The 23182-nt window shown below is 43.3% G+C and overlaps 1 protein-coding gene across 2 annotated transcripts in view; it reads right to left on the bottom strand.

Moving 5' to 3' along the window:
* The window catches only part of ABRAXAS1 (abraxas 1, BRCA1 A complex subunit), a 122464-nt gene that overhangs the window by 17833 nt on the left and 81449 nt on the right, over positions 1-23182 (bottom strand). For both annotated transcript variants that reach the window (XM_069236349.1, XM_069236356.1), the window contains exon 8: positions 14040-14157. In XM_069236349.1, the coding sequence (XP_069092450.1) occupies positions 14040-14157 (118 nt within the window). The remainder of the gene's footprint in view (positions 1-14039; positions 14158-23182) is intronic.

The raw sequence follows: 23182 nt of genomic DNA, 5'->3' as shown, positions 1-23182 counted from the left end.
CCAAGGATGGGGGACCCATCCCAGGTAAGTATTTTTATTTTGTTTGCAAAGTGCCATGGGGGGCCTAACTTGGGCCCCCCCTACATGGCACTGTGCCCAGTGGTCATGCCCAGGGGACTAAAGTCTTTACTTAGACAGGAGTCATGTCTATGGTGGTTGTGCATGGAAATAATGATGCTAATCAGGGTAGAGTCATTTTATTTTACTCTAACCTGATACCTCCATTCTTTCACGCACAACCTCCAGTTTTCCCTACGCCTCCCCCACCCAGTTAGCGTCAATAATTTTGATGCTAACTGGACCTTACTGCCAGCTGGCGTCATAGCTTAAATATGACGCCCGGCTGGCATCCGGGAATGGCACTAGCCGGAGGTATACTTTTTTACACAAACGCAGGTTTGAGTCACAAAGTATACATCAGGACCTATATGCGAGAGGGTGTCTGGCAGTGTTTGACCTGGATTGTACTACATTGCTATTCCGGCTTATTTCAAGGGCGGTTTCATCCACATCAACATCTGTCACTTTTACTAGTGCAGTGAGCGGCGTGAGACGATTCTCTCTTCTTCATTTAATAAATACTGTGGCATGTACAACCTGGCTCCCTGCCAACTATGTGAGCTTTCTGGCCAAATGCAACGACACTAAGCTGTATTTCCTTCAAAAGGCAGTACCTGTATTCAGTTAACGATGGAACTTGATAGCCAAGGCTGCTCTGAGTATACTGGGGTCGTATCACCTTGGTGACCTTTAAAAAAGTGGGAGTTTCATGTCTTTCTATTGATATAATGACAGAGGCGGAAGTCTGGAACAGTTTTATCATGAGACATTAGGAACTGGAGATGAAGACATGCACAGATGTGTTGCTCGATTGCTGCCACGCAAGATAGTCCTGTGCAGTTGTAGGGGACTGCAGAACTCTGATATGGACATCAAGCACATGGATGAGTAAAGGAGTTTTTTTTTTTCTGTGCTCAGACAGTACAGACATACAAAAACTGTAGGCCCACGCTAGTGAATTATAAACTCCTACATTTTGTATGTCGGTCTTATCAAGCTGTCTCTTGTTAGTACAGATTGCCACAGATAAAGCCAACTACCAGGGGACTTCATAACATATCACAACATGTAATGTATAATGCGCACATCCGCTCCATTGGGCATTTCAGCACTGGATAACCGATGTTTATACATTCATGCTTAGTACGATAGGGACATAAAAATACTTCCGAATGCAGGTGATTAGACATAGGTGGTCATTACAACCCCCGGCGGTCTTTTAACAAGACCGCCGAGGGACCGCCGTGCGGAAGACCGCCAATAGTGGTGGTTTGCCGCTCGCGTATTATGACCGTTGGCTGCCCTCTGTCGTTTTTCCGACGGAGAGCCGCCAACAGCCATACTTGCGGGCAGCGGGGAAGTGGAGGTTGCTCCACCTCCACGCCAACAGAACACCGCCCAGCTAATCACGTCCTGTGATTCTGCGCGGCGGTGTTCTGTTGGCGGTGTGGTGTCGGCGAAGCTGCCCCCATGGCTCCCGTCCACTCCCGGCGGATCGACGGAACAGGTGAGTCGATCGTCCGTTAGGGGAGGGGGGTGGGGGTGTGTTGTGTGGGTGCATGGGGGTGTGCGTCTGTGTATGTAGGGGGGTGTGTGAGTGCGTGTATGCTTGCGGGGGTGTTGCGTGTTTTGGGAATGAGTGCGTGTATGTCTGTAGGTATGTCTGTGTGGGTGTGTGCGTGAATGTGTGAATGTGGGTGTACATGTCTGAATGTGTGTGTGGATGTTGGCAAGTGTGTCGTGGGTGTGTGCGTGTATGTGTGTTGGTGGTGTCTGCGTGTGTGTCGGGTGTGTGTGTGTAAGGTAATGTCGGGGGTCGGGGTGGGGTCCTGCCACCTTTGGGGGGTGGCAGGGGTGGTGGGGGTGTAGGGGAGGGAGTCGGGGTGGGGGAGACCCCTATCAGTGCCAGGGAAGGAATTCCCTGGCACTGATAGTGCTTACCGCCATGGATTTCATGGCGGTTCTTACCGCTGGAAATCCACGGCGGTAAGCCGGGACAAAATACCGGCAGCGGTATTGTCACGGCCGCCGGGCTGGAGACCCAGGTCTCCAGCCCAGCGGTCATCTCCGCCCCGGCGGGCGGAACGGAGAAGCGGCGGATGACCATGGCGGTAACCGCCATGGTCATAATTCCCAAAATAAGACCGCCAGCCTAACACCGTCCGCCAGGGTTGTAATGACCCCCATGGTATCAAAAATTATAAAGACAAAGAAGAGCCACAAACACCATTAATGATTTTTTTTTTAGAAAAGCCACGAGTATCCAAAGGGCTACCAGGAAAGTGACTGCTGTGCGAACGCTGTGGGGTAAGAGTGGTAGCCATGACTATGATGAGGGTGTGGTTACGTGCGAACGCTTAAGGGTAGGAGTGGTAGCCATGACTTTGATGAGGGTGTGGCTATGTGCAAACGCTTAAGGGTAAGAGTGGTAGCCATGACTTTGATGAGGATGTGGTTACAGAACATGGCCTGTAGAAGTGAGGATCCAGAGAGCTCTACTGATCTGTTGCTCTTCACCCACAAAACAAATGGGAACCTCTCCAGCTTTCCGATAGCTCAAGAAGATGATACATGATTTAGGAGAGCCAGGCACATGAATACGTAGTGGTTAAACACTAGAACCGCTGCAGGTATATGTTAGAACTACGTATGTAGATGTCATTGTGGGAATATACAAATTATGATATGGTATCTGTAGTAGCTACTTTGGGGTGGTGTGATGCATACATGTTATATTTGTAGGACAAGAAACGCTCACACCTTAATTCAGCAGTTGCATGTTTTTGTTTTATTTTAGCGTTTTAATTTGACATGAGTGCATTGTGCTTTATTTTAATTCACTTTTAATTTGGCTGCTGCTTTTAGCAGCAGCTGACTCTGGGCTCCAATTATTTTACTTTGACCTTTCTTATTCTACTTCTTTTATGCCTCCGCGGCTGGGCGCGAGAGTCTTGTCGATAGGACAGGTGCTCTACCAAGTGACACAGCCTTCAAGGGGGCATTAAAAGACAATGTCAGAATGCATAAAGCAAGCCAGTCTACACTCCAGCCGTGTGTTGGATCCTAGCTCTACAGTCCCTGACCTTACTATTGCACTGCCAGATGGCAATACAATCTCCTGGGCCAATCTGAGGTAGAGGCTTGGCTAATGTTGCCAAAAATAATATATTTTATCCTTTCTTAATTTTCCACTTTTTGATCAACAGCTATCATTTTCTTTTTGGCCACATTCTCTGTAGCTTGGCGTCTAATGTATCGTCCTCCTGAATTTGCCACAGACTTTAGCAGTAAATATGCAGACTTCTGTGCACATTAAGCCCTCCAAGTTTAGAAATGCTTGTCATTACTGGTCCTCAGTTTGTGAGCATCCTGCCTAGAAATCTCCTGTTTTCTCAAGGATCCACAACAATAGGACTCGGTCAACTGGTCTTAGAGGCTTCCAGTCAACCTACCCACACACTGTATTTAATTTTTTCTTCATTCACGAGGATCAGGGTGAAGGACAGTAGAACGTCATTCCAGTTCCATTCACTTTACCTAGAACTGCACCCTCAGTTACTGATTCTCAGTCTTCTCTGAAGATCGGCCATGCCTGGGCTTAAGTCACTGTCCCTACACCTTTAGTGTAGTCCTCAAAGGCATGTCTGTTGCATTCTAATATAACGACTAATTTTTACATTACTAGTTCATGAAGCAGTAGTAAAAAAAAACTGGGACAACAATCTTTGTGCTGTAAAAACAAGACTGAAAAAAAGGCAGAATGCGACTAGCGTTCTAAGGCCCATATTTATACTTTTTTAGCGCTGCATCTGCATCGTTTTTGATACAAAATCGGCGCAAACCAACAAAATACAACTGTATTTTGTAAGTTTGTGCTGCTTTTGTGTCACAAAATGGCGCAAATGCGGCACTAAAAAGGTATAAATATGGGCCTAAGTTTTGTGCAACAGCTAAAGGAGCTATATCAAAACACCTAAAAGATTCTTATAAAAACTACTTAAGCACAACTGTTGACTAATAGGTCTGTTCGGGATGTGCTCAACCAATTCTTCCATCCACTCAATTTAAAACTTAGAAAATATATCTATAGACTTCTGTACTCAAGACAACAGTTGTTCAAATTACTTTATTTTCTTCCTGCATGATCTTCTTGTTTTGTCTAACAAGAACTGACCATCAAAAGGCATAATTAGATCTGATGCTTAAAGCAGAAAATGTGTGCCATAACTCTTATTAAAACTGGCCTCACACATTTTTTTTTTGGTAGACGTTTCAGACACATTCAAAGATTTCATACATGTCCTTATTAGCCCCCTGGCTGTGACCTTTAGGGGTACTGCAATTATACAGTACTTATATCACAGTGGCCACAGCTTAGCATAAAATCAGCTGTTCATAGTATAAATGATCTGGCATTGCCCGATGTACTTGTTCCATACTTTCTATGTATGGCTAAGGGTCACTTGTGGCTTTTTTGTGGCTGCAGTATTTTCTTGCTGTAGTTAGAGAGATCAAGTCTGGCTAAGGAACTCCTCTCATAAAGTGACATCTTGTGGTGCAAGTCTGTAATGACAGGCACATCTAGCAGTGAATGACATTGCAGAGATGGGATATATTAAAACACAACTCCTGGATTATCTCCCCAATTCTTCAAGCACAGAAACAAATATGCGAACTGAACATGGTCCCAGTGCTTCTAGTAAAAGATGAAGTAAACCATATTTTTCCCATAAACATCAGATGAGCAATGTATAAGTATGGTAGGTGCTGTTAAATTGCCTGCAGGTCATATTTTCAAGTGATATATATCGCCTTGAAATAGTTATTGCATCAAATTGAGTGCTTGTGGAATCGAGGTTCATCACCAAACGTGTACTCTGTATTTTTCCCCTGTTGTTAATATACAGCCAAGAATATCTTTGTGGATTTTATTACAAAACACAGAGGCTCCTATTATGCTATCTTCTCTTGCTTTAATTTAAACAGCAGCCAAGAATAAACTACAACTCCCAGCATTCCTAGCTGGGAAACTACAGAAAATATGTCACAAAGTACCAACCAATCAGGACATCAGGTAAGTATAAACGTCATGACTGAGAGCAACAAGTCCTCTTTTCTTGCTGCTCGCAGTCAAGATAAGTAATACTGTTGTCATATTCGATGTACATATTTATTCTGCTTGTCTGTCTCATTTATATACATTTCGTTTTATTGTTATATGCTTACTAGCACCAGGGGCTAATTTAAGGTTTCTGCATTCGCTCTCCAACGTTCTATTTCGCGCGCGCATAACGGTCATTTCTAAGACTGTAACGCTCTTACTGGCAGTTATTTTCTTAAACGCCGACCAACGCTTCGTTTTCTCAGCATATTTCCGCCTCCTCCCCTGAGGGAATATCCAGTTTGTCTGCACTTCAAGCCGGAAAGTCTCCGTTTGTTCCAGAGAGCCGGGCCACGCCTCCCTTCCTCTGACTGGCATTTGCTCTATGAAGCTTTACTTCCTGATTCCTCCTCTGAGAAAGTTAACCCCTTCTTGTCAGGTTTAGTGTTTTTTTTCTGTGTGGGTCACTGGAGAGGCTTATTTTATAACCCTAATTAATTATTTTTACCCTTAAATTTTTTTTTCTTCCTGCATATTTTTATTTTTAAGTTATTTATGATGGAAAATTATTCTGAAGATGAAGAGGCTCAAAAATGTTAAGAACAATTTAAATTCCTTTACTAAGAAGTCAGTCCAAAAAGCGGTCTCTAGTTTTATTTCGGATTTTTCTAAGTCCTTTGAGACCTCGGTCAAGAAATTATTGACCTTCGATACTTCTTCTTCAGGTTCCAAAAAGCCCAAAAAACAAAAGGCAGACATTTTGGCCTCTAATACAGACTCTCCTTCAAAAACTTCCTTTTCTGAACCAAGTACGTCCACTAATCTTTCCTTTCCCATTCATATTTCTCACTTGGGAGACATAGATGATGACAAGGGTGACTCAGATATGGATAAGGATGATCCAGACTAATGATCTGGTCAGGGCCTGTGGAGAAGACGCGTAAAACGTCTCTTAACGAACTGGGAGAGTCATCAATAATGCTAATGAATCTATTTTAGATTTCTCAGGTCAACCGATGTTTGATCCTGCACTTATCCGTCACCCAAATGTTGTTACATATGTCTCCAATAAATTACGCCAACCATTGGACAAATTGGTGCGTAATAGGTTAAAATCTGAATGTCCTAGACCTTCCCTTTCCAATAATATTGCAGCCAGTCCAGTAATTGACCCTAACATGTTAATGTTCTTCACTAAATTTGGCAAGGATCCAAAAAAAGGTGTGAACAGGGTTTGGACTAATTGTCAGGACAGATTGTTGGATCTTTCTGGTCCATTAACAAGAATTTTGGATTTGGCGGAAGAAGCCAGAATGGAGGGTACCAAAGTCGACCCGGTTCTCTTATCAAATCGTACCCAAAAGGCAATTTGTCTTCTAGGTAACCCTAACGCTGCCATGGCACAAGAGAGATGTCAGAGTCTCCTGTTAAAAATTGACCCGCAATTGAGTAATCTCACTGCCAAACAAATGGGACAGAAAGCTAATGGTGTGCTTTTTGGGGACTCCTTCATTAAGAAGCTCAGTAAATATGTGGCCACCTTCACGTCCATAGACAAGGCACAATCGTCCATGCAAAAGATTTTCCATTCTCAGATTTTTGGCAGGGCGGGCAAAGGCAGGAGTCGCTTTGCTGGCCGATTTGCCCACAGAGGTGCAGTCAGTCAAACCAGAGGCTCCGCTGCATATCAACAAGAGTTTAAACCACAGTTTTATCCCCAAAGGAATCGCTCATTCAGACGTGGTTACAGATCTAGAGGCTTCCAAAATTCAGGTAAGAGATCAGCCTTCTGGTTCATTGCTGGTGGGAGGACGGACAGGTTTGTTTTCTAACAAATTGGCAGAAGTTAACAGCAGGTCCGTGGGTGTTGCAAACTGTGTCAGGTTATTGCATAGAGCTTTATTCCACTCCGGTCCAACATTGTCGGCCAAAACCATTGTTTTTTCCAAAGATCAAGAAGAACTTCTCTCTCAAGAGATTCACTCCCTTACACTCAAACAAGCTATAGAAGTTTGCTCCCCTCATCCTTTAGGTTTTTGTCAGTACTTTATTTCTAATCCAAAAAAGAACAATATCGACCAGTGATAAATTTGAAACTTTTCAACAGGTTCGTAGTATACCATCATTTCAAGATGGAAACTATTCTCCATCTTCAAGACTTGTTATTGGAAAATGATTGTATGATTCATCTAGATCTCCAAGATGCATATCTTTCCATCCCAATTCATCAATCTTTCAGGAAATGTCTTCAATTTCAATGGAAGGATCAATTCTTCCAATTCAAATGCCTCTCCTTCGGTCTTTCTTCAGCTACATGGTGTTTTACCAAGGTGTTGAAGCCACTGGTGACACACATGAGAGCTCAAGGTGCCAGGCCTATGGTTTTCTCGTTTTACACCAGGACAGGTCCATTCTCACAGAGCAATTAGAGAATTTTGCTTTGCGCCTCCAAAGCCTAGGTTTTCCCATAAACAAAGAGAAGTCCAATCTCATTCCTTCTCGTCAGATGGAGTTTTTAGGTTTTCTTATAGACTCTGTCAAAGCCACCCTTCAGCTTCCAATCCAGAAGATTTCTCACATAAAAAAGGAAATCCTGTTGGTTTTGAACAAAGCACAACTTACAATCAAATGTCTAGCTCGCGTAATCGGTCATCTAGCCTCGTCTATTCAAGCTATATTTCCAGGTCCCCTTCATTACCTTGCGCTCCAAAGGTTACAAATTCTACATCTTCACAAAAGTTTCGGGTACGAGGACTTGGTCTCTCTGGATCACGATTCTCGTGTCGGACTTCAATGGTGGCTTGATCATCTAGACGCCTGGAACGGCAGAGCAATTTTCTCCACAGCACCAGATCTTGTCTTAGAATCCGATGCAAGTCAGACTGGTTGGGGCGCAAGATGTGGTCAGTTCGCGGCTGGAGGTCTATGGTCAAAAGAGGAGTTGTCGTTGCATATAAACTGTTATAAACTGTTTAAAGATTCTTGCAGGTTACTTTGCGATCCAAACGTTTGCCAAAGACAAGGTAAGTTGTTCTATTGTCCTCCGGATCGACGATCTCTCGGCGGTCCGATATATAAATCATCTAGGAGGCACACGGTCAAAACCTCTGGCCGAGTTAGCAAAGAGTCTATGGGACTTTTGTCTCCAGAATCAGATTTCACCTTCAAGCAGAATACCTTCCGGTAAACATGAATACGATCGCAGATTGGTGTTCCAGATATCTCCGGGACTGCAGCGATTGGCATCTTCACCCTTCTGTATTAAGAAATCTTTCTTCCAGATTCGGTCCTTTCTCTGTCGACCTTTTTGCCTCTCGTTTGAATTCTCAGCTCCCTCAGATTTACAGATGCAGACCGGACCCTCAGGCGTTAGCTAATAATGCTTTTCAACAGGACTGGTCCAATCAAACAAATTACGCATTTCCTCCTTTCATTATGATTTCCAGAGTCTTGGTGCACATCTGAAGCCAATCCACGAAGATTTTGTGAATCACTCCTTTTTGGCAGGGTCAACCATGGTTCCCCTCCGCTCTAGAGTTGTTAATAGACTTCCCAATTCCCCTTCCTCATTTTCCCTCCCTCCTATTGAATCCGCTGGGAATGCCTCACAATCTAATAATCAATCATTCTCTTCAACTAGTGGCATGGATGTTTTCGGGTCTTCCTTGAGAACCCAGGAATTTCGTAGGAGGCTGCAAGCTTCATCCGTCAGGCCTGGGCTCCCGGAACAACCAGGGCCTACAAGTCAGCCTGGTCAGCATGGCATAATTGGTGTTTGGTCAGGGGTGCCGATCCCTTTTCAGCGGATGTAGTTCTTATTGTCAATTTTTTTAGCCTCTCTGGCAGCTCAGGGTAGAGCATATACAACTGTTAATATGTATAGGTCTGCAATTTCTGCTGAACATGTTTGAGTTAACAATAAACCGGTCGGAGAACATCCTTTAATATGTAGCCTTTTAAAGGGAGTACAGTTTTCTAAGCCTCCTTTACCTAAGTATAATGCTATGTGGGATGTTAGTTATTTTGCAATTTTCACTTTCACAACAACCTAATTCCCTTTTAACCCTCAAATTTCTTTCTGCTAAGCTTACTATCCTTCTTTGTTTAGTTTCTTTGAAACGTATTTCTGATGTTAGAGCTTTAGATGTGACCTCTGTTCAGTATACTGCTGCAGGTGTTTTCTTTCAGGTACGAAGAAGAACAAAAACTAATTTGATGTCGGTATTTTATCCATATTTTCCAGATCATACAAATTTATGTGTGGGAAGTTGTTTGAGAGTATATTTCATGAACTAATGATTTGAGAAAGTCATCTGAAACTCAACTTCTCATCTCTTTTAGGTCCCCGCATAACCTTGTCTCTTCCACTACTATGGCCTGCTGGGTAAAATGGATCATGAATTTGGCAGGCATTGACATCTCTGTTTTTGGGGCTCATTCCACCAGAGGATCTATGGCATCCTAGGCCTTCTGGACAGGATTGAGTTTAGCTGACATTCTCAAATCAGCCGACTGGTCAAATGTTTCAACTTTCAGAACGTTTTATTGTAAACCGGTCTCTCATGTGGCCAGTTAATTTCTATGCTTTGGACTAGCATAATAGGAGCCTACGTGTTTTGTAATAAAATGGAGATTTTCTTAGCTTTAGTGAAAGAAAGTCTTGATTGTATTAAAGACACAGAGGCGAGTATTATCCCTCCACTTTCTTTAACCCTCCATTTGTTTTATCAGGTACAACTGCCAGTCCTAACCAGACGTCTTAAAAGGCATCTTCCTCTCCAGTTCAACGCTTCGGCTGGTCTGACAGGAAAGGCGCACAAGCTGTCCTTCTTTCAAGGGTTCCAGGATATGATGTTGACTAGGGACCTCGATCAAAAGACTTTCAGTGTTATCTATCATCTAGAAGCTTTTTTCACCATTGTGATAGCTTGTATTTTGATTCTCATTTTCCCATTATTCAGAGTTAATTAACTGCTCTGCAAGAAAAGAGGACTTGTTGCTCTCAGTCAAGATGTTTATACTAACCTGATGTCCTGATTGGTTGGTACTTTGTGGCATATTTTCTGTAGTTTCCCAGCTAGGAATGCTGGGAGTTGTAGTCTTTTGGCTGCTGTTTAAATTAAAGCAAGAGAAGATAGCATAATACTCCCCTCTGTGTCTTTAATAAAATCAAGACTTTCTTTCACTAAAGCTAAGAAAATCTCCATTAACTTATCTTTTTCAGGGACACTCTTCCTTTGTGATAGCACTAACTCAAATATAGGCAGAGAAAGAATGTTTCTTTAAAAAAATAGAAGGGTGTTGGCCCTTTGGGTGCTGAAATAATTTGCCATCAAAATGCTGTGCTTGAAATATTTATGGTGTTAGCAGTGTTCTTTACTTTCGAAGTGTGACCAATGCCAGTTTAGCTGCGCCGGTCAATGACATTGAAGACGTTGGCTTTTTTTGGTAGAAAAATTCCATGGACCATGAAGTTGGGTTACTTTCAGTACTGATTGTATGGTGCAATGTTTTTGACGCTCTAAATAAAGTATTTTCGTAAATGACTGTGTAATTCACAGATTGGGGGTGGGGATTCTGCCTGTAACTAGTGTTCTATTTAAAAGAGCCTTTGGTTCTGTCCTGCTTTTAGGTTCAAAGCTGAAAATATAGCCTTTTCCACCAAGTGTCCATCTTTCACCTCCTATTCAAAGGCTTTTATATTCGAAGTAAGTCTAGCCAACATGCCAAAGTCAAAATGTTTCTTCTTACTTTCAGAGTGCATGCACATGGTCATTGTGTTCCCATTGGAAGCACTTGTTGAATATATTGTTCTTTTGTAATGTGGCCCATTTAGCTACTAATTATCTAAACATGAACCTAAAAAATAAAAGGATTCAAGATGCAAATGTGTAAGAAACTGGATTATTATTAGGTTGGTCCGGTTTCATGGTATTTTTTTTTTTTTTACATTTCCATCTGTATTTATCTATATTATTTGGTGCTTAGTGTAAACAAAATAAAAGCTGCAATTGGTATATTTCCATGTATATTTAATCTGACCAATGTTTACTCATGTTTGAAGGTCTCATGAGTTTAAACCATTTACAGTACAATGCAGTCACCTGAAATCATCTGCATTGCAGAACAGAGTAAACAGCTCTACTGCCGAAGTTATTTAAGCATCTTTAGGAAATCTTTTCTCTGTGTTTTTTTGGTTTAACTACATACCGGTCACTGTGCCTACCTGTTGAACTACTATGATAGATGGTAGTCAGAATCGTCTAAAAAAATACCTTTTTATTTTTTCTTATTTAGAAATAAATACAGAAAGGACAATAGACTGTTTTCTGTCTATTCATCTGTAAAAATCAGTCAAAACAGAACTATGGGAGCCTTAATTTTTAAGTGGTGTGACTGTGAGATCACACCCACCAAATAAAAATGTCACACTCTGCATCAGATCCTGTTGGAATCCATATTAAAATCCTTAGCTCACTTCTGGGCAGCTGTGACACAAGAGCAGTCAGGCTTAATAAAAGGAAGTTATAAATACAACACAATATAAATCCCACCCGATTTATAAAAATATGGTATATTTTTCAATCTTTAAATAGACACAAAAATGGCAGAAATCTGTTGCGAGAAACCATAGATATGATTTCTCTAAGTGGAAGTACAATACTATAGTTCAATCCTTAAAACTCAATAAATCATTGCAAATGGCTTAGAGAGTTCTGAGCTAACTGGCCAGAATGGCCACCAGAATTCTCGTGGATGGGTGACAACAGATGGAGACCCAGTCACAGGGGCCACTTAGATCCACAGAGACAGTTGCCTGTTGTGTCCAGCAATCTGAGTTCTAATTGCATTTGTATTCCTTATGGTGGTCCAGCAAAGAAATGGTCCTGATGCTGGGGATGCAAAATTATGAAAAAACAATGAGTCTTCATGGGGCTACCCTTGGGTCCACAAACTTCCGGGGCTGTCTCCAGCCTCAGGACTAGCTCTCCCACCAGGCACTAGTGGAGCCCAGTGCAGGTCCAGTTACCACTGGTTTCTGGGTTACAGCAGTTACATATACGTAAATCTTTTTTGTCTGAGGCTCAGAGTCTACTCTGACCTCAGTCGCGTGTCTGACAACCTTGGAGGCACATTGTGACAGTCAAGATTCGGTCTCTGAGGTTGCACTGTGGTGTCCTGCAGCAGGCAGGCATTACTAGCCAGCTGGGATCTCAAGCATGCAGGCTTCTTTAGCTACTGTAGTCATGATGCATAGCTGGGGGCTAGCCACCTAGCCATTGGAATCACTTCTTCTGTCCTGGCAGAAGTGGATCTCTTTTTTCACAAGTGGACACAGTTCTCTTTGCGGGTCCCTTGGGTGCAGCAGGTGCAGTCCAGTCTTTGGTGCAGCCTCATCTTCCCAGTCTAGTAGTGATCAGAGGACTAAATGCAAGGGGTGGCACTTTTATGCCACCTTTGTGGGAGGGACAGATGCACTAGTCAGTGGGCCAACGGTTCCCTTGGGCAACCCTTGCCACTTTACATCACTTCCTGGGGGATTGGTCAACACCAATCCAAGAGTACTGTTTTCTACCTGAATACAAGAAGCTCAGGTATTTCCCTGAGCACTGCTCTGTGCGCACCTCAAGGGTACACCCAGCAAAAGTAACCACTCCTCTGTGAAAACTGGTTCTACAATTGGGTTTCTCCTTCTGGTGGAGATGCCATCCTGTCTGCCTGTACAAAGGAGTGAACAGGCGAATGTGTGATTGTCATTTGCTTCACTGAGATAGTAGCCTCCTTGAAGTTGGGCCATTTGTGGCCACCCCCTTGTAGCCATCCAGCTGGAGGAGGTCACACCTCCTCCCATCAACAGTTCCTTTGTTCATTGTACCAAGGGGTGCTTTACACTTCCTAGTGGGGGGCAGCAAGTTGTTTTGGGGACAACAGGGGAGGACAGTCAGGAAGGGCTACCAAAGGTTTTAGGTAACAAAGTGGTGACTTTCTAAAGTCACCTTCCTATTAAAAGTTACCCTAAATCCGATCTCAGCAATGAGTCAGGTATAATTTAGCACTAAGGGCCTGATTACAACTTTGGAGGAGGTGTTAATCTGTCCCAAATGTGACGGATATACCACCAGCCGTATTACAAGTTCCATAGGAGATAATGGACTCGTAATATGACTGGTGGTATATCCGTCACATTTGGGACGGATTAACACCTTCCTCCAAAGTTTTGATCAGGCCCTTAGTCTGATAACCTTGGAGTAATATATTTGGTGGTCCTAAATGGAAGTTAGCACTTAGCGCAGTGGCTTGCAATTCCATGCTAGCAAATTGGAGCCACTGACATTACTACTGTACTGTAAGGTGTCCGGGCACAGGGTGGCGTCATTGTTCACACCACACAGAGTTACATTACAGATTCATCTTGCAAACATATATTTTGTCAATTTAACAGAACAATGGTACGTGCAGTACCACTGTCATCCGAGCAGAGGTGGCATTTTTAACTCAAGCAAACATTAACATTTCCTTGACTTATTAGATTACAATGTGTTTCTTACAATGTGCTTACTAAATTTTAAGAGGGAATATTGTGGAACCTTAATATCGTACACAGAATAGCGAGGAACAAAATTAGAAAGGTATGTATGCATAGATTTTCTATACTTAACATATACGTATCTTGATGAGATTATATAGATATATATATAAAATCAATGCACGTAAATGTTGTAGTAGGAATAGTACATATATACTTCCTCCCTATGCACTTAACTTTTGAAATTTTGCCCATCTATAATTTGTCTACAGTATTAAAATTCTACAACATTCCTTTGTTCGATATTCCCAGGCACATCGATTCTTACTAACAGGGGATGTTTGTTATTACCTGATGCCTGTGATGCTCGCAGTTTTTTCTTCTCAGCTATTTCCAGCTTTAGCCTCGTAATGTCGATGAGCAGGCCTTCCACGGATCTCTCACTTGCCTCCACCTTTATACATGTCTTCTGCAAGAAACACAGGAAGACTCGAATTTTAAAGGGTATCTTTGTTGTCGGATCAAGATGGGCATATGTTTGTGATTGAATAAGAATCCTGGATGTAGCATGTGGTAAGGGGATGCGTTCACCTAGCAATCTCAGCGACCCCAGCACGTAGCATTATTTTCAATAAACAAAAGACCTAAACAAGTTATGAAATGTCAGAAGTTAAGATAGAAGCGGTTGTGTTCCAAATGCTGCTCATTTAAGCCTAACGTGGCTGTTTAGTAAATTATCTTTGTTAGTTCACAGGCAAAAGGGCTGCAGATGTTTCCAGTGATGTTTTCTACTTATTACAGATTCCAGGTCTGCTGCAAACCTAGGTTAAGTGGTTGACCCCATAGTTACAGAACACCATAAGATTATGGAGTTGGGTTTATGATTGGTATCTGCGAGTGATAACATTGGGATGAACACAGCATAAATGTAAATTCTGCCTATATAGCTGCCTATATTAAACACTATTTAATTTTGGTTGGGGTATTTTTACTTACTGGTAACTAAATACATCAATTCATGACTTTTCATTCGCTTTACATTACAGTCTTTAAATGTCCAGCTCATTTGAACGGTGTGAGTGGTTTACTCAGTTTTGAAGCATGGTGCAGGCTAGGAAGGCAGATATAAAGAATAGATAAAACAGGCGTTGGTTTATTTCAGATTGGAAAATGAGTCCAGTTCCTGTGGGAGTTCAGGTGTACAACATCAAGCATTGACACTCTCTCTATATATATATAGCACGGACGTATTAACATACTCTGCAGATTTGAACAATTCTACGAAAGGTGATAATAAACTGTGTTGTAAATGTGAGAAAGTTGTGGGTATTTATAATAGAACAATACTAGATAATTTTCCAGTCCTGGAACTTCACACATGCATATGATGTTTTTAGTACTCCCCGATGTCTAGTTGGGAATCCTCAGATCATTAAATAGCTGTGCTGATTAGGTATGTGGGCAAGTGAAGGAATAATTAATGTCTGCCCAGTGTTGCCAGTTTACATTACTTTCAGCATCATCAGTATAAATATGTTTACTCTTATTAATGAAAACATCTCTACGCTATTTTCAAGAAAGATGTTAAACTTTATAGGGTTTTTTCAGCCTCCTTCTGCTGCTTAAATCCATATTTTATTTTTAGACAACTGTCAACGTTTGCCCATTCTGACATGTCTAAGGCTTGCATCTGCTACTGTGGAGGACACGGCTTCAGACAAGTTCACAAAACACCCGTACAGTATTCAGATCATGCTAGAAATTTGACCAAACATTCATGGGACTGTAGAAAGCACTTAATACTGCCTCCATCCAATTTCGTACTATTTGTACTGACTCTCTTCAAGCACTAGGAAAGACAGGCCTGCAGAGAGCTTTCTTTAACGAAGCAGGTGAGCAGTTAGAGTACTTATTTCTCCTTTTATAAAGAACTGAATTGTTTCGTCATTGAAAGCCCTTTCTCTAGTGACACAAAAGCTCCTCTTATAAACTCTGGTACAAGAGACTATATGCATTTTGGGGTAAGGTGGGCTGGAATTGGACGTATGCAAGCATATAAACTTGCCAGCTGAGAGTAGCAAAAATGCAGTTCTCTACTTTGCCTTTGTTCTGCTGCTTTATCATATCTTAAGAAGACACATTCCTACACTGGTGGGACTGACTGTTTCAGAATTAGAAGGCAAGTGGCAAAGTGGAGGGTAACATGACTATCGACTAATACTTCTTGAGCTTGTCTCTACAAGCAAGACCCTCCATCTTTAAGTGCAGTGGCATGTGCATGTTGTTCCAATGAATTGGATGTTTTACTTTGATTTTACCCCAATGAAAAGAATAAAAATAAATAATACTTAAGTAAGCAGAATGAATGGCTTTTGGCTGCTCTTGAAGTTAATGCAAAGTCATATAGAATGATCGATAATTAACTAGGGATTCACTGGTGCCAATATTTGCATTATTATTATTAAACATGATGATGTTTTTTGTTGGACCTGGGGATAGCGTGATTGCCGAGCTCAAGATTGGATACACGTAGGCGCCGGGTGGTTCACGTCGCGCCGAGTGCAGCGCGGAGCACGAACGCTGCCGAACGCGGCCGCTACTGCCGCTACTGCCACAACCGCTATTGCTGCTTTTGGGGACCCGAGGAGAACTCTTGCCGGTCGGCTCACGCACGGAGCACGGAGTTGCCGCGGCCTTTGGGGGTCAGAGGATCTCTGTGCGCCCCGGCTGTGGGTTGGCATTCTGGCAGGATCAGGCGTAACCTGGGCGCTGGAGGAGCCGGAAAGCCAGAAGCCAGAGTCAAAGGGAGCCAGAAGGAGAAGGAGAAGGAGTCCTGCCGTCCCCCTGTGGACCCCTGTGACCTCCTGCAGCCCCTCCTGGAAAAGACGCTGAGCGGGAGAGCAGACCGGGTGAGGACTGACCGGGACTGACCGGGAGAGACCGGGTAAGCAGACTTCGTGGGGGGGAGGGAGTCCATCCTGGCCATTGAACCCCTCTCCTGCTCCTGCTCCTCCCCTGCTCCTGCCCCTGCCCTCGGCTCCGGCATCGGTACTCAACCGCGCCACGTCGTCTCACCCAGCCTCAACCAGCCGCAGCCACAGCAACAGCTCTAGCCATAGCCCTAGTTGGCCCTAGCTGGCCTTTGGCCTTGGACTTGGACTTGGACTGGGACTTGTCGTTGTTGTTGGTGGTCTCTTCTAAAGACCAAGCAAGGAAGGAACCCGGTAAGGAACCAAGGAGCCAAGGGGAGGGGTGCGGTGAGTGGTGAACGGTGAGCAGTGAACGGTAACCGGAGGATGGTTGGGACAAGAGGAAAAACAAAGAAGGCTAGGGAGGCCAACAAGGCGCTCACTCACCTAGCGGATTCCCAAAGATCAGAGCAGGAGCTCAAAAGTCTACAAAGCCTAGGGTTAGACCAGAACCAGGATCAGGACCAGGACCAGGACCCCAGAACCATCCAGCAATCCCAGGGGGGATTCGCAAACCTAGGTGAGGACACAGCAGACACAGCAGAGGGTGTCCAATTCGGGTCTCCCGCCAACAAAAGCGATTCCGAGCCAGGAGAAGATTCAGGCGGGACATTAGAAGTGGTGACACTGCCTTGCTTGCCAGCCCATACTGACTCTGACGATATAGGGGGTGCCCTACCGAATGCAGGAGAAACTGTAGGCGAAACTGTGGGGGGCCTTCTAATTCCTCTGTGCAGGGGACATAAGTATACACCGACGCACCCGGGCCCGGGTGGATCTACGGGAGTAAGGAAAACTAGACCAAAAACAAACACTATCACTAACTATTACAACCAAGTGAACTTGAACTCAGAACAGCCGCAAACGCAAAGTCCTAAAGCCAGTGGCCTCCGATCACAGCCATCGGGGGAAGTGGGTGGCTACAACATGGGGGGGGGGTGAACTGGAGCTACCAGCGACCGGGCTCCAGGATACTCGCCCACTTCAGCAGCAACAGCAACCGGTTGGTTTATCGCAATTATTCTGCCCAATGAGTAATCCTCTTGGGGATGGTGAAGTGGAGTTAAATAACCCCCCAAAGTGGAGCAACTTTTCGGGAGAGCAAAGAAAAGGCAACGATTCACCTTATCCTGACCCCCAAACGGGACTATTGAACTCCGGGAATTTTTCACTAACATCCTCTCCACAATGTGCCCAAGCAGAATTCACAGCACTCCAAAATGTAATGGGTCCAGAAACAGACTGCTCACCATCTAAACAGACCCATAAAACCCCAGCGCCACAGCTTCACTGCGGAAGACAAATTGTTAAAACTAATTTAATGCTGGGCAGACTCAACAGTAGTTCTTTCAGTCTGGAGCTGTCCTCACTCGACAACTCCGTTATTGGCAACACAGACCCTCAACTAAACAGCATAACATCAGAAGATCTAAACTTCCTGGAAGGTAGTATAATCATAGGCCACAGAGGAAAGGAAGGTAAAAATCCAGAAGGTCAGATAACCAACGAACAAAGTGGAAATGGAGATGACCTCTCACTAGACCAACCAATTCTTAGTATCATGAAAGTTATATGTGCAACACTGGGCTCAATCGCAACAACGATCATGGCCCAGTCTCAAAAATTTGATGATCAACTTGAACTGACCAAACAACTTACATCCTCAATACAGTCTATAGATTACAGGATGGCCCTAGTAGAGGGCGTAATTAGGGAAAACCTGTTGCATCAAGCAGTGGCCGATAAAATGGACAAGTTTGTGGACCACTGCTGGAAAAACTATTGGAAGTCCCAAAAGTAATCAAAGACATAATCGAAGACTGCAAACACAACCTTAAAAGCACACAGGGGTGCATTCACGAGCTAGGAAAAACAGAATCTAGTTTAATTGAAGGGCCAGCAGACAAAGAAAATATAGAAAGGCACTTCGGCCCAGGACGAGAGAACTATCCAGATGCAAAAAATCAGACACCTAAGAGGGAGAGAACAAATGGAAGTCCTGAATTTGGAAGCAAAGTCCCAAACACAGTAGAAAAAAGGCCACCGGGTAAAAGGCCTCAACTAACAGGCAGATGGAAAAACACATGGAAGAAAGCTAGAGGAAAAAAAAAAGCACCAGCAGGAAAGGCCTTAAACATGTTACAACAGATAGGCCTTATAGGAGAGATCAGGAACACAGGTGATGAGAGCGCCCAACGTCAGTATAAAGATAAAAGCATTAAGTCGGAGAGTTTTGAGAAACCCACTGATAAAGTTTTTAACTTTATAAATAAAAATCCCGGATTATTGTGCGACAAAAGTTGCACTCACCATTCCCATATAAACCGCATACCCACTGGCCCCAGGGGACACCAAGCATCTGGGCATGACTTAGACAAAGAAAGGTGGTCCGGAAAAGACCCTGGAACAAATCATGGGATAAACGAGGTAAATGATCCTCCAGCCAACGAACAACCCAAATGGAGCCCAGGAACATCCAAACCTAGCATTTGTATCGATAAGCACCTCCCAGCTACAAAAACTGAACATTTAGTTCAGGTACACTACTCAAACATAGTAGAAGACCACTACGGAAAATGCCAGCAGCCTCCGAACTCCATTAGTGAGGGGGCAGAACAAGATAATAGCAAAGGCGAAAATAGAAGGGCAGAGACCCCAGAGTATATACGAAACGAACAAAGTATAAGAACAACCATGTGCGTGGACAACACAACAGCTCCAGTTCCCGCACCCCGGACAAAGGCAAAATATTGTTCTCAGGGCAGCCCTGGAAATTATAATCTCAGCAACCAGCCTGGGTGGATCACTGATTCGCCTGCACCATCGCGCCCAGCACTGGACCTGGAAACCAATGAAATCAAAGGAAAAAGGGACAATTGGCCTCCAAAAAGGCAACCCTACGAAGAACAAAGGAACAAAGAAGTGCAACTGGGGAGGGAAAAAGGCCAGGTAAATCGAACACCTACTAGTCGTGCAGCTACCACTCAAGACAGACAAAATGAGAACACCCAACTCCAAGGAAGACTGTCGCAGGAAGGTGGCGGGCACACTGTGATCCGGTCTGAAACAACTAAAAAGCCCGAAGCCACGATCTTGTTCATGCCTGAGTACTCCTCAAGAGGAAGTCACGACATCCTGAACAGGTCTAACATCTTATGTCTTGTCAACTCCCTGCCAGCCTTACAGAATGTAACAACTAAAGATCTCCTTTTAGTAAGATTCATACCAAAAAAAGAATTAGAGAACGGGGAATCAACAGAAACAGTCTGGGCCTCACCTTGGATAGCAGAACAGATCTTAAAATGTTCAAACACGATGAAGACCTGGGGAATATCCATTGCTACTCCGCAAAAAGAACTATATCCAACAATACTTCTTGAAAAAGCTACAGACCGAAACATGATGCGTAGGCAAGAGGCAAAAGGCAATTCTGGCTCGATACTTCAGGGAGCAATCAGCTCCAAACAACAACTCCCTGAACGAACAAACTTGAGTAATATGAGGTTCTGCCTGGTAGCTAATTCCCCTAGAAACAGTAGGGGTAATCCCCCACAGTTACAGAATTGCAAAGAGCAATCATTTAAAAGCTCGTAGCAAAAAATGGATAACTCGAACATAAAAAATAAAATCAGTCCCATATTAAAAATTCTAAGCTGGAACATAGCAGGTTTAAAAAACAAAATGGAAGATAAAGACTGGGTTGAATTTATTAAAAAACAAGACATCAGCTGCTTCCAAGAAACTTGGTCTACTCATGCTATTGACCTAGACGGGTTCGCCACCTTCCACTCACCTGCAATTAAGCAAAAAAAAGGAAGACCCTCGGGAGGTCTGAGTATTTGGATTAGAACTTCATTACTGAGGAACTCCGTAGTAACTCACACCGTACAAAGCAAGGGAATCCAGACGCTCGCAGTCAAATACGAGGAATGGTCACTCGAAATAGTAAATGTGTACTTCCCACCTATCAGCCGGGCTCAAGTTATGCCAGGGGTGCGGCTCCTTAAAGAACATATCCTAAACAAAAGAACCATGGATCGTAGGAACCCAGTACCAGGTCACACGAACAATCGCTCTCTCCAACCTTGTAAAACCTTTTTATTGATATGTGGTGACTTCAACACTAAACCTCATTCTATCCTCTGGGACGAACAAGTAGCAGAGGAAGATTATGCTTGGAATATCCCAACGCCTCTTATCCAACGTTGTAATGACTCCAAGAAAGGAGAATTAATCTTTGAAGCATTAATAGAAGGAGGACTTCGCACATTAAATGGGAGAACAAAGTCAGATAAAACCTTTAAATCTACCTTTCGAACTGGAAAAAGGCAAAGCATAATTGACTATATGGCAATAAACATCGAAGCCTGGCATTATGTCATCGATATGGAAATAAGGGACAGAATCGAGAGTGATCACGACCCACTGCTAACGGAGATAGTCCATCCGGACGCGAGCCCAGGGAAGGCGGAGTCTCCATTCAACGGAAATAGCCTAACAATAACTATGAGACCAAACAGGAAAAACATATTAAGGTCAAATGAGGATGAACCTTATATGAGTGTTCCCAGCCAAACCTGGTTGTCATTACTTAGCACGTTCTTAAACCCATCAGATAATGACGCTATACCCCTCCTGCATAACTTTAATAATTTGCTACTGCAAACAAAAAAGGAAAAGATCAAGCATCCTCAAATCAATCCTAAAATGATGGAGGGCTGGTTCGATGAAGAGTGTTTAAAGCTAAAAAAGACCTTATCACAAGCACTGAAGAACCGGCACTTGAATGATTCCAACGAGCAACATTTTCATGGATGTAGGCAACAGTACAAAAAATTATTAAGATACAAAAGGAAGATATTTCCACATAAACTTTGGAAAACTTTACTGCAAGCAATACGGCAGGGAACCCCAAAAAGTTTTGGGAGATAGTCAGGTGGGGATGCGAAGGCCCCCCGAAAAACCTAGAACTGAATATTAACCCTCAACTTTGGGTAAAGCACTTTACTGCCTTGTATCAGGAAGTGGCCAAGACAGAACCAGGGATGACCATTAACCCAAACATCATCACTCAAGGGCTGGGAGGCAGAAATCAAAGATTAAGCAAAGTATTTCCTCTTCAAAAGACCCATGCAACATCTTCAAATTGTCTTTTTAGATCGGTAAACGGAACCCAGAATGCACTAGTCTCTAACGAATTTTCCAGCACAAATTCCACGCAAGTAGCCCACGTTATTCCACGTGCAATGAAGTTAATACCGGAATTCAGTGAAAAAGAGATTAAACAAGTTATCCTCCTTCAAAAGCCGCATAAGGCTGCAGGCCCAGATGGCATCCCTTCAGATGCTTACCGTAACCAGCTAACGTTATGGTTACCTGCTCTAGCCCGTCTATTCAACAGTGTTTGGCATTACGAGGTAATCCCTCCTTCTTGGAAGGAATCAATAATCGTTCCAATTCACAAAAAAGGGCCTCGGGACATGGTGAGCAATTATAGACCTATCTCACTGCTTGATAGTGTTGGAAAGATTTTTGCCAAATTGATTCAGTCGCGTCTAGACCAATGGCTAGAGGACGGAGATTTAATATCAACACACCAAGCTGGTTTTAGGAGAGGCCAAAGTACAACAGACCAACTTTTTAAGCTAAACATGATCTGTGCTAAATACGCCACCCTTAAAAACTGTCCATTATACCTGGTCTTTGTGGATCTCCAAACAGCCTTCGACAGCGTAAATCGCCAAACATTATGGCAGCTATTGTCGGACATGGGCATACAGGGAAAAATCTTAAGGCTGCTAATTCTATTGCATACAGGAAATACTGCCAGGGTCAGATATTCTACGAGAAATGATTATACGGCCAAAATTCCAATTGAGCGAGGTGTAAAACGAGGCTGCGTTTTGGCCCCAACCTTATTCAATTGTTATATAAATAAAGTAAGTCAAGTTTTGAAGGAATTAAATCTGGACGTGCCAAAACTAGCCAATGAAAGTATACCTATCTTGCTCTTTGCTGATGACGCCGTATTACTGGCAAGAACAGAGATAGCAATGCATGGTCTACTTAGGGGCTTCGAATCTTTCTGTACCTCAAGGAGCATGGTAATCAATGAGGGGAAAACAAAGTTTATGATTCTCAACCAAAAACAGACGTTGCAATCGACTTTTAGGGTAAATAATAAGCCTTTGGCCTGAGTGGCCACCTATGATTACCTGGGCTGCAGATTAGATGAAAAACAGACATGGAAACCACAAATCTACAAAAGCAGAATTTCCTTGGCCCAACAAGCCGGAGCAGTACTCAGATTTGCAAAGGCTACAGGCAATCACTCCGTGAGCTCCGCACTGCTTGCATACAAAACAAAAGCAAGAGCCGCAGCACTTTACAGCGCAGAGATCTGGGGATTCAGAAAGATTCCATCAATACAAGTAACCGAGAACAAATTTTTACGCCAATTACTTTGTCTAGGTAATGCTACACCAATGAACGCAATAAGAATTGATCTACAGATGAGAAAGGTTG

Source organism: Pleurodeles waltl, chromosome 1_2, assembly GCF_031143425.1.
Source record: "Pleurodeles waltl isolate 20211129_DDA chromosome 1_2, aPleWal1.hap1.20221129, whole genome shotgun sequence".
Classification (NCBI taxonomy): Eukaryota; Metazoa; Chordata; class Amphibia; order Caudata; family Salamandridae; genus Pleurodeles; species Pleurodeles waltl.
Note: the sequence above shows the minus strand (reverse complement) of the source record. Positions and strands in the feature narration are given on the sequence as shown.